The 10,007-nt window shown below is 54.3% G+C and overlaps 1 protein-coding gene across 5 annotated transcripts in view; it reads right to left on the minus strand.

Annotated features, from left to right (window-relative positions):
- Positions 1-4,784, minus strand: part of TRAF3IP1 (TRAF3 interacting protein 1) — a 60,950-nt gene extending 56,166 nt beyond the window's left edge. For all 5 annotated transcript variants that reach the window (XM_041767161.1, XM_041767160.1, XM_041767158.1 and 2 more), the window contains exon 1: positions 4,549-4,784. In XM_041767161.1, coding sequence (XP_041623095.1) covers positions 4,549-4,671 — 123 coding nt within the window. In that variant the 5' untranslated portion in view covers positions 4,672-4,784. The remainder of the gene's footprint in view (positions 1-4,548) is intronic.
- Between the last annotated feature and the right edge of the window lie 5,223 nt (positions 4,785-10,007).

Consider the following 10,007-nt stretch of genomic DNA (forward strand, 5'->3'; position numbering starts at 1 on the left):
AAGCGCAGGAGGGGTGCAGGTGTCAGGGAAAGTTTCCCAGAAGACATCATACATCCATTGACACCACAGGCCAACAGGAGAACAGGATTGGGCGGGGGGGCGGGGGGTTGGTTAGGACACATGAGCCAGGCCAAACAGCCGCCAAGAGGGTCCTGTTCGAGGGAGCAAAAGTTCAGGGCAGGAGGAGCCTGAGGCCGGAGTCGGGTGGGGCCTGACCCAGATGGCCTTGGAAGCCACTCAGGAATGCGGACTTTAGCCTAAGGATCACGAGGAGGCCCTGACAGGTTCCACGGCTGGGCGACAGCATCTTACAAGGGGCACTCAGGCCCCGTGGAGAGAATGGATTCTGGAAAGAATAGCAATTCCTCAGCTTCGGTTTCTGAACGTGGACAGAAAGGTCGTTCTCCTCAGTCACGTCCTACAACAGGGGGGTGCTCTGTGCAATGTCACTTCTGTCCCTTTCCCGCCCGTCCCTCTCAGTAAACCTGTAGCTCCTCATTACCCTGAACCAGCGTTAGGGGTGGTGACTCTCCCTCTTCCTCCCTGCACCCACACAGCCAGGCTCCTCGTTCTCTAGGACCAGAATTTTTCAAAAGGCAAGAATTCACTGTAAAAATCAACATAATGGGTAGCAATAAGCATTTTTTTTTTCCAAAAAATCAAACAAAACAAAATGTTAGCTGCATTGTATGTAGGAAGCGTGAACGTGCGTATGTCCTGGGTGGACAGAAAGCATATGTACTAGTGCAAGACTCGTCTGTTAGAAAAAAGTCCCACGCTAACATGAGGCTATTTCTCTGAGACCAAGCCACACCTCCCTATTAATTAAGCTGGCTCTCGTTCCTCAACAACTACCTAAGAGCTGTGTATTCTTTTTCCCAAAAAGACAAATGGAATATTAAGAGTATCCTGTACTTGATATCCCTAGAGCCTTTCATTTTGTCTCTTCTGAGGTTTTCCTATTTTGCTGGCAGTTAAAATTGTGAACAATATTTTTAAGGGACAAGAAACATTAACCTTACAAGGCCAATGCTTTGATTTATGAAAGACAGCTAGTTTAGCTGTAACTAAATTACTGATATGGTGACTTGAACACAATACTCAGAGAGAGTTAAGAATTTTCAGGAAGCTCTTCATCTCTTACCAGAAAATGCTTTTCAATGTGTCATTCTCATATCCCTAACAAGAGGTGACAGTTGACGCGTTTACCTTTACACAGGCAGAGAAATTGATTTCAGCATTAGATTTGGAAAAAGAAAAAAAAAAAAAACATGAAAGAAAAGCAGACCACTGGCCCCTGATTGGGAACGTGTGACTGCTTCCACGCAGCCTGGCGACCTGGCCAACCAAGTCAATTCCTGCTTGAATGTCCCTCCTCCTTCCCCATTCCGAGGCACCCCAACCTTCCAGGAGCCCAGCGCCAAGCCAAGCCCCACAGAATGAGGCATATCCCCCTGCCTCCTCCCTGGCTCTCCACAGGACTAACACAGAAGGTAAAAGGGTGAGAGTACGGTGGCACCTGCCGTGGTCGGGCGGGCTCACCTCCTGGCTAACGCACTTCTTCCCTTCTGGGTTAGGGGACACTACCTGCCTACTTCACTGGGTAATGTGGCACATGCCTCTGTGCCATGTCCCTTCCCCCAAACACCACGTAGGGCAGGCGAAGTGTTGCCCCAGCTAGAAGAGGAGGGGGCAGCTAGACAGACAGCCCTGGGATGTGGGTGGGATTCCAGAGAGTTCTAAGCACAATTAGGGTTTTTAACACAGACGCACACATTATAAACCATGTTGAGATAGCAAATGAGTAAAGCAAAGTTAGTGGAGAATAATACATCCAACCTATTGGAAAGAGTAAGAGAGGAGGTTGGAGGACCCATAGGGGGTGCCCTCGGAAGTCTGCAAGTTTTTTTTTTTTTTTTAAGATTTTACTTATCCATTCAAGACAGACACAGAGAGAGAGAGAGAGAGAGAGAGAGAGAGAGAGAGGCAGAGACACAGGCAGAGGGAGAAGCAGGCTCCATGCAGGGAGCCCGACACAGAACTCGAACCCGGGACTCCAGGATCATGCCCTGGGCCAAAGGCAGGTGCTAAACCGCTGCGCCACCCAGGGATCCCCAAGAAGTCTGCAAGTTCCACCTGATTCCTAACTCCCAAAGCCCACGCCCAAGTTCCTGAGTTCAATACCCTTCTTAGGGGCACCATGGAAATGAGTTACCAGGAGCCTAGACGGCCTCAATCAACAACGAATGTTAGTGCTGCACCTTCCGTGCGTCTTCCCAGGTCAGCTCACCCAGGATATGGCAACAAACAAGTATGGTCTCCATCACAAGGCAATTCACCCCCTGGGGAAAAGCCACAGACAACCAATCTCAACGGAGGTCAGGCTGCGCAACTTCACCCGCCAAGACCAACCTGCTCTTTGATAGTTTCCCCTTTTGGGTCCCACTACAACCACTTTCAATAAATTTACCCACAAGTACTTTATGAAGCATCCAAAATGTGGTGCAGACTCGCATGGGCATAAGCTTGGGGGACATGAGGATTTAAAAAAAAAAAAGAATTCTCCAACCATTTCTGATCCCCTTTCACAAGCTTGGCACTAACAGTGGGGGGGGGGGGGGGGGGGGGGGGGGTCATAGAAACAACTGCCAGGCAGGGTGGAAGAATCCTAACAGATACTAGGGAAGTCGGGAAAGAAAGAATGGTCCCGGAGGGGCCGGAGGAGGGCAGCGGCGAGGACAAGGAGCCCATGCAGGGGGACCTCCGAGCAAGGGGACCACCACCTTGGGCCCAGGGGCTGCGCTAGGCTACGGGAGGTCAGACTCTGATGCCAGCCCTGATTCCGGCCCCGACCTCTACCTGGTCCCGGACCTGGCCAGGCCTAAGGCCCACACCTAGGCCCCGACCATCACCTGGGCCCTGACCATCTCCTGGGCCCCGACCATCACCTGGGCCCTGACCATCACCTGGGTCCCAATCTCTACCTGGTCCTGCACCTGGCCGGGCCTGAGCCCCTCACCTGGGCCACGACCATCACCTGGGCCCTGACCATCTCCCCGACCTCTGGTCCCGGACCTGGCCAGGCCTAAGTCCCACACCTGGGCCCTGACCATCACCTGGGCCCCGACCATCTCCTGGGCCCCGACTATCACCTGGGTCCCGACCATCACCTGGACCCTGACCTCTACCTGGTCCTACACCTGGCTGGCCTGAGCCCTGCACCTGGGCCCCGACCATCACCTGGGCCCCGACCATCACCCTGGGCCCCAACCTCTACCTGGTTCTGCACCTGGCTGGGCCTGAGCCCTGCACCTGGGTCCCGACCATCACCTGGGCCCCGACCTCTACCTGGTCCTACACCTGGCTGGGCCTGAGCCCCGCACCTGGGCCCCGACCATCACCTGGGCCCTGACCATCTCCTGAGTCCCGACCATCACCTGGGCCCTGACCTCTACGTGGTCCTGCACCTGGCTGGGCCTGAGCCCTGCACCTGGGCCTGACCATCTCCTGGGCCCCGACCACCACCTGGACCCTGACCATCTCCTGGGCCCCGACCATCACCTGGGCCCCGACCACCACCTGGGCCCCGACCATCACCTGGGCCCTGACCACCACCTGGGCCCTGACCATCACCTGGGCCCCAACCTCTACCTGGTCCTGCACCTGGCTGGGCCTGAGCCCCGCACCTGGGCCCCGACCACCACCTGGACCCCGACCATCTCCTGGGCCCCGACCATCACCTGGGCCCCGACCTCTACCTGGTCCTGCACCTGGCTGGGCCTGAGCCCTGCACCTGGGCCCCGACCACCACCTGGGCCCCGACCATCTCCTGGGCCCCGACCATCACCTGGGCCCTGACCTCTACCTGGTCCTGCACCTGGCTGGGCCTGAGCCCTGCACCTGGGCCCAACCATCTCCTGGGCCCCGACCACCACCTGGGCCCCAACCTCTACCTGGTCCTGCACCTGGCTGGGCCTGAGCCCCGCACCTGGGCCCCGACCACCACCTGGGCCCCGACCACCACCTGGGCCCCGACCATCACCTGGGCCCTGACCTCTACCTGGTCCTGCACCTGGCTGGGCCTGAGCCCTGCACCTGGGCCCGACCATCTCCTGGGCCCCGACCACCACCTGGGCCCCAACCTCTACCTGGTCCTGCACCTGGCTGGGCCTGAGCCCTGCACCTGGGCCCCGACCATCTCCTGGGCCCTGACCACCACCTGGGCCCCGACCTCTACCTGGTCCTGCACCTGGCTGGGCCTGAGCCCCGCACCTGGGCCCGACCATCTCCTGGGCCCGGACCACCACCTGGGCCCCGACCATCTCCTGGGCCCCGACCACCACCTGGGCCCCGACCACCACCTGGGCCCCGACCATCCCCTGGGCCCTGACCTCTACCTGGTCCTGCACCTGGCTGGGCCTGAGCCCTGCACCTGGGCCCGACCATCTCCTGGGCCCCGACCACCACCTGGGCCCCGACCCCAGGCCCGCACCGGGGCCCGCGACGTCCGCCTCGGACCCCAGCCCGCACCCGACCCGGCCCGCCCACCTCCGTGATGATGTCGTGCAGGTAGCGGAACGGGGGCTTGCTCAGCAGCTTCTCCGTCAGCGGCGGCCTCCGGATCACCTTCCCCAGGGCCTCCTGCGTCCGCTTCACCACCGCGGCGTTCATGGCGGCGCCGCCCGCGCCCGCGCCCCCGCCGGCCGAGCCTAAGCCGCGCTCCCGGGACGCCGCCGGCCCCGCCGCCGCCGCCCGCTCCCGCCCCGCCGCGCCGCTCGGGCTCCCATCCCACAGTGCACCGGCGGCGGCCACGGCGCGTGCGCGGGGCGGAGGGCGCCGTCGTCAGGGCGGCGCGGCCCTAGCAACGGACGCGCCGCGCGGCCCCGCCCCGCCCCTGCGCGCGGCGCCTGCTGGGAGAGGGCTGGACCACACGTCCCGCGGGCGCCTAGCAACCAGGACAAGCCACGCCCCGGCCCCATCCGCGGAAGGCCCGCCAGCAGCCTGGAGGCTTTGTGATGTTTCTAGTTCAATTCTAATGAAAAGATGCACATGGCAGCTACATTTTTAAAGCTTTTTTTTTTTCTTAATTGACACGTAATTGACACATAGAACATTAGCTTTCGACATTTGTGTATCCTGCAAAACGATGAACGCAACAAGTCTACTAGATACCCGCCACCATAGTTGCTAAAAGTTTTTATTGTGATGAGAACCTTTAAGATGTGCTCTTCTTAGCAACTTCCAATATGTGACACGATGTTGCTGGCCATAGTCGCCATGCTGCCCATCCTGTTCCGTGACTTCCTACAACTGGAAACTTGCACCTTTTGACCTCTTTCATCCTCTCGCGGTCTTGTGATAGTATCTTTATAACTTTCATTTACATTTATTTTATTTGTTGTTTTTTTTTGCCATTTTCAGTGCTCTTCATTCTTTGCATGGACTCGAATTTCCATGGGGTATCACATTCCTCCTGTCTGAAGAACTTCCTTCACTATTTCTTTTTGCAAAGGTCAGCTGGCAAGGCGTGCTGTCACCTTCCCTTTGTCTGAAAGCGTTTATCACACTTTCACATTTGAAAGATTGTTTCACGGAGTCTGCAAGCTGAGTTAACTTTTTTTTTTCCCAGTACTTCATGGATTTTATTCCACTGGCGCGTCTGGATTACACAAAGTCGGCTCTAGTCCTCTGTTCTATGTATCTGGCTGCCTTCAAGATTTTTCTCTTATCATTGGTTTTTATGAATTTGCCCATGGTGTATCTAGGTGTGGGACTTCTTTTTTTTTTAATTTTTATTTATTTATGATAGTCACACACAGAGAGAGAGAGAGAGAGAGGCAGAGACATAGGCAGAGGGAGAAGCAGGCTCCATGCACCAGGAGCCGGAAGTGGGATTCGATCCCGGGTCTCCAGGATGGCGCCCTGGACCAAAGGCAGGCGCTAAACCGCTGCGCCACCCAGGAATCCCTAGGTGTGGGACTTCTTAAATTAAATTTTATATTTGATTATTATTTATGTGCAATAAGCATCACCTATTTTAAGTATACTGGTTGATGCATTTATGTTACTGCCACCACAATCATGACGCAGAATAGTTCACGCTCCCTAAAATATTTCCCCTTGCTCATTTGCAATCTGTCTCCTCCGCCACCCCAGCCCCAAGCAACCAGTGATACACTTTCTGTCATTATAATTTTGCCTTTTCCAGAGTTTCATATAAATGAAATCATACAGTCCATAGTCTCTTGTGTTTAATTCTTTCTCTTAAAATGATTCTGAAATTCATCTGTGCTGCTACCTACATGAATATGGCATTCCTTTTTGTAGCTGAGTAGTATTCTATAGTATAATTTGTTTATCCATTTACCAGTTTATCAATATTTCGATTGCTTTTGGGTTTTGATTATTTATGAATAACACTGCTAAGAGCATTCACATACAAGTCTTTGTGCAAACATCGTTTTCCTTTTGTTGCAGGGCTGCAGGGTTCTTGTCTCAAGGAGTCAAAGAGTGAATCTCATGGACACAAAAGGGTGAAGGGAAGTGAAAGTTTATTAAGTTAAGGTAAGAACAGAAAGCAAAGCTCTCTAGAGTGAGAGGGTTCCTGAGGTGTTTTATTGAAAACTGACCAGGGAACTTGAATCTTCTTGACATCTCTACCACTGATAGCACCACGTTAACCCCTCCTTTGAAGTTTGGTAGCTTTTAGTGGTCAATCTGTAACTATCATAAAAATAACTTGTCTCTGACATTTAAGGCAAGTGAGGTGGTCTGGTTAGGTTCTCTTATCTCTGGTTCCTTATGCATTTTTCCACATTTGGGATTTCTGTCAGCCTGAGCGCACTGCTCCCTACCCATCTCTCCCTACCTAGCCCTGCCTGTCCCTTACTAACTTTCTCTTGAATGAATACCCAGGAGTGGAATTTTCAGGTCATATGTTAAGAATATGTTTGATTTTACAAGATGCTACCAGATTTTTTTTTTAAGATTTTATTTATTTATTCATGATAGTCACACAGAGAGAGAGAGAGGCAGAGACACAGGCAGAGGGAGAAGCAGGCTCCATGCACCGGGAGCCCGACGTGGGATTTGACCCCGGGTCTCCAGGATCGCGCCCCGGGCCAAAGGCAGGCGCCAAACCGCTGCGCCACCCAGGGATCCCCACTACCAGATTTTCAAACTGGTGGTATCATCTTTCATTCCTACCAGCAATGTATGTGATTTCCAGTCGCTTCATATGCATGCCAAGACCTGATAGGTCAGTCTTTTTTCTTTTCTTTTCTTTTTCTTTTTCTTTTTCTTTTTCTTTTTTTTAGGTCATTCTTTTTAGCTGCAGTCATTCTAGTGGTGGTATAATATCTTATTATGGTTTTAATTTGCATTTCTCTAGTGATGTGTGAATTTAAACTCTTTTCATGTACGATTTGGATATTCACATGTGTTGGGTGAAGATAGCTCATAAAGAAGTGTCCAGGCGTTCAGTGAATCCCTGCTATGTGCTGTGAAAAATAATAAAAGGAAACATCGCCTACAATGGAGTCAGGAGGCCAGCAGGAGGAGCTCGCATTCCCAGCACTGGTTATCAACTGCAGATCCAACAGGAACAGAGGGACCTTGCATGCGGATATTATTTTATCCGCCCAGTGCAAGAAGAAAGGTTTCCTCCCCGCCAGGAGACAGCCCAGCCAACCAAAGACAGTCACAGCTCAGCCCGTGAGAGGCACTTCCAGCTCCCACTTTCCTTCAATGGATGTTTTGTTTATAACAGCTCCCAGGGACGCCTGGGTGGCTCAGCAGTTGAGCGTCTACCTTCAGCTCAGGGCCCCATCCTGGAGTCCTGGGATCAGGTCCCGCATCAGGCTCCCTGCGAGGAACCTGTTTTCCCTCTGTCTGTGCCTCTGTGTCTCTCATGAATAAATAAATAAAATCTTAAAAAATAATAAATAACAGCCCCCCAATTCCCTCTTTCCTCTATAGAAAAGAATCTCTCTCCTTTGTTCTAGGGACTTGCCTATGGTATTGCTGGAGCTTGCTTGTCCTTGAATTCTCTGTTATTCCAGAATAAACCCATTTTTGCCACTAAAATAACAGACAGTTTTATTTTTAAGGCTAGCAGTGCCGAGTACTGCCTAGGTGCTGGGGAATTCATGGAGAACTAGGTACCTCCTAGTAAGCAACGTCTGTGTCATTGTCTGCAATCTCCTGCACCTGAGAACATCACTGTCCTTACTGCTAGTTGCGTCCTGCACTGCATGAGCTTTGGCCACCCAGACAGAGGTCAGGTGAGCCACCGGGGCTCACTTCCTTCCAGCGGTGCCAACGTCGCTCCTGCCCATACCTCACCAGGCAGGCAGGCTGTCTGTCTGAGACTTTCCTGAGAAATTGAGGGGAAGGAATTTGACTACACTCACTATATAGAGCTATTCTGTGGTCCATGGGGGGAAAAGCACCCAGCAAATTGCACCCTCAGAAGTGTTCCCTCCTGAGTGGCCCTCAGTTACTAACCCTGCTCCCCAGCTTCCAAGTCTGGATCTACCCCCATGGTCAGAGCACTTCTGACCCCTGCCTTGTCAAATCTCCCTGACTTTCTAGAATCCCCACCATCTACATATGTATCATCCCATGTACCCCCTTCCTTTCAGCACTGGGTGTTCCATTCCAGACTCATCCCAAGGAGGGGGCGGGACAGTCCCCTGGGACGTTTGGCCGTTCAGCCCCTTGGAATAGTCCAGGGTGGTGATGTACATTATGACTCAGTCTCTTTCCGGGGCTCCCAGATCTCCAACGTTCTCCTGATTGTCCACATGTTTATCTTTATCACACACACGCACACACATACACATTCTGCTTCCCAAGAACAAATGTTCTCAAAAAGTTCATCCAACTCCTTGAAGAAGAATAGTTTCCCAACTACGTCATCGTTTCTGAACATCCTTGCCCACACTGCCACCAATACTCCATGTTCACGTGAAGAGCAGGTTAGCCCCCTCTCTTCCCCTCCCTGCCACTGCCCGGTGCCTCCACCGGCTTCCCGGAAAGTCTTCTACCTGGGGGATGGGACATAGCGAGACTGTGTCCTTCTTCACGGCTGGGCCCTCGGCTCACAAAGGCTGGCCCAAAGCTCTGAAGAAGATGATTAAGCCTTTAGACAAAGATGCACCAGCTTCTGGCCCTGCAGCTTTTAGGGAGAGAGGGGGCGGCAGGACCGCCAGGTGGGGCCCACGAAGCCTTAGCGCCTGACAGCTGGAGTGTCCTGCGCGGATGCCTTACCTGATGGGCTCTCTGAGGCTGAGCTGGGAGTGCAGGGGCTCCTGGGAGGAGTACCCACCCCTGGCTGGGCTGGCCTGAGTAAGGGGCGGGGGGGCTCAGGGAGGTCACCGACCCTCGTCTGTGTCCTCAAGTGCCCTGCCTTCCCGACAGCACTGCCCAGACCCCTGCCTCAAAAGTTCACACTAGATAGACTCCTCCTCCGGGCCCAGGGCCTTGGGATGGGCCTGAGCAGCAATGGCTTGTCTATGAGGGTGGGTTGCCCACAGCAGCGGGGACGGGTGTGGCCGCAGAGAGCCCTCTGGCCCTGAGGGTCCACTGAGCACCAGCCAGTGCCACACGAGGGGAAAACCTGATGCTGGCCTCTCCCACAGCCGGCGGGCAGCAGGGGAGCCATCTAGGCCAAGGAGGCCCTGTGCAGGCCTTGCTGCTGCCTTTGGGACCAAGGGCCATGAGAGAGGGTCTCTGAGAGGATGGGGACAAGGAAGCAGAGCCCCCAGGCCCCACTGCGAGCCTGTGTGAGGGAAGCAGGCCACAGGGTATGGGCGGCAGCCTCTGGGGACACGCTCCCGGTCACAAGATGCATCCTCCTGAGGCCTCCACGCTGCCCTCCACAGGGCACCGGGGCAGGTGTGCGGGGCGACAAGACCCAGCCAAGGAGTCCAGACTCCGAGAAAGAGACGCGGAACCACCTCAGGAGAGGGGAGAGGAGGAGGGCCCAGAGGCCGGCGGGAGCCTCC

Source organism: Vulpes lagopus, chromosome 8 (assembly GCF_018345385.1).
Source record: "Vulpes lagopus strain Blue_001 chromosome 8, ASM1834538v1, whole genome shotgun sequence".
Classification (NCBI taxonomy): domain Eukaryota; kingdom Metazoa; phylum Chordata; class Mammalia; order Carnivora; family Canidae; genus Vulpes; species Vulpes lagopus.